General features: G+C 39.0%; 1 protein-coding gene across 1 annotated transcript in view; it reads left to right on the plus strand.

The window, feature by feature from the left end:
* The window catches only part of WNK1 (WNK lysine deficient protein kinase 1), a 181,534-nt gene that overhangs the window by 140,027 nt on the left and 40,085 nt on the right, over positions 1-1,422 (plus strand). The window contains 1 exon segment of the mRNA XM_027766228.1: positions 1,315-1,398. Within this exon segment, the coding sequence (XP_027622029.1) occupies positions 1,315-1,398 (84 nt within the window).

Genomic DNA, 1,422 nt, shown 5'->3' on the forward strand with positions numbered 1-1,422 from the left:
ATATATACACACACACATACACACACACACAAGACATCATTTGGATCTTCTAACTATTCCACTTTTTTATAAAGTACTATATGTTGTTCTTTCCACTCTCTTCCTGTTTTTCTCCTATCAGAAATGATCCTGAAAATGTACATAAAGTATCAGTTACTTAGAGTAGTACTAAGAAGCAAAAATGGTCCGGCATCTTGAAAACTATACCGCATGGGCTTGCAGTACATTCACAGCAGCCTTATAAATATCTGTGTATAACCAGCCATTCTCTTTTGAACTTTTCAAAGTAAAAATTCAAATACCAGGTAGTTAACTTACAGACATATTGCAAAAGGAATGAATACTTAGAGGTTAGGCTGCAGTGGAATGCCATGGAATATGTATGTAAATTCCAGAGAGCCCCCTCTAAACTGAGCTAGAACAACAAAGATGCCCCTTTTCCTCTCCTTTACTCCCCTGTATATTGTCTTGTGTTCATTTGTCACTTTCACTCTTTCTCATTTTTTAAGTTACAGACTTCATGATATGTGGAACACCCAGTTAGGGTTTCTCAGACTTAACACTACTGACCATTTTGTGTTGGGGTAACTCTTGTTGCGGGAGCTGTTCTGTTCATTGTTGGGTGTTAGCAGCACCCTGGATCTCTACCTGCTAGATGCTGGCAGCAACCATCTCCCCTAGTTGTGACACCCAGAAATATCGCCAGAGATTGCCATGTGTCTGGTTGTGGGGGTGAGTGGCAAAGTGGGCCCACCCTGGGTGAAACCAGTGTTCTAGGCATAGAGCAGTTGGTGATCAGGTGATCATCACATTTCAACATTTTTGATCAAAGTCACCATGGCAGTAAGTCTCAAAAAGAACCAAATGAGCATTAACAAGTACATTTTTTCTTTAATTGTTCAGCTAAAAACAAGTTTACATTGACAGTCTTACCACCTTTTTCTCAATTGTTACATTTCCAGTAATAATTTTATTATGATCCGATTATCCTAGCCAGATAAAATTATAGCCTGAGCAAGTGTTAGATTTAGATTTAGATAGATTTTAGCTATCAGTGGTTTTTGCATGGGATGAGATAAAAATATAATTCTGTGATACAATCCTTCTCTCAAATTTTCTTACAAAAGAAAAGAAGGAGATGGCATTTGCATTGGATTCTGATTATATGTTAAGACAGATGGAGGAATAATGAATATTCCAAGCCAAACATACTTAATGTTTTATTTTGATTAAGCAAACTCTCAAGAGCTTAGATGTTCATTGCAAAAGTCTGACCTGTATACCCTTCTAATTTGCATTACTTCTTTCCTTCAGGCGCAGGGGCAGAGCCAGGGGCAGCCACCCTCAAGCAGTTTAACAGGGGTTCCATCTTCCCAACCCATACAGCACCCTCAGCAGGTGAGGGCAGTGCATTACTTCACC

Source organism: Tupaia chinensis, unplaced genomic scaffold (assembly GCF_000334495.1).
Source record: "Tupaia chinensis unplaced genomic scaffold, TupChi_1.0 Scaffold141530_1, whole genome shotgun sequence".
Lineage (NCBI taxonomy): Eukaryota > Metazoa > Chordata > Mammalia > Scandentia > Tupaiidae > Tupaia > Tupaia belangeri.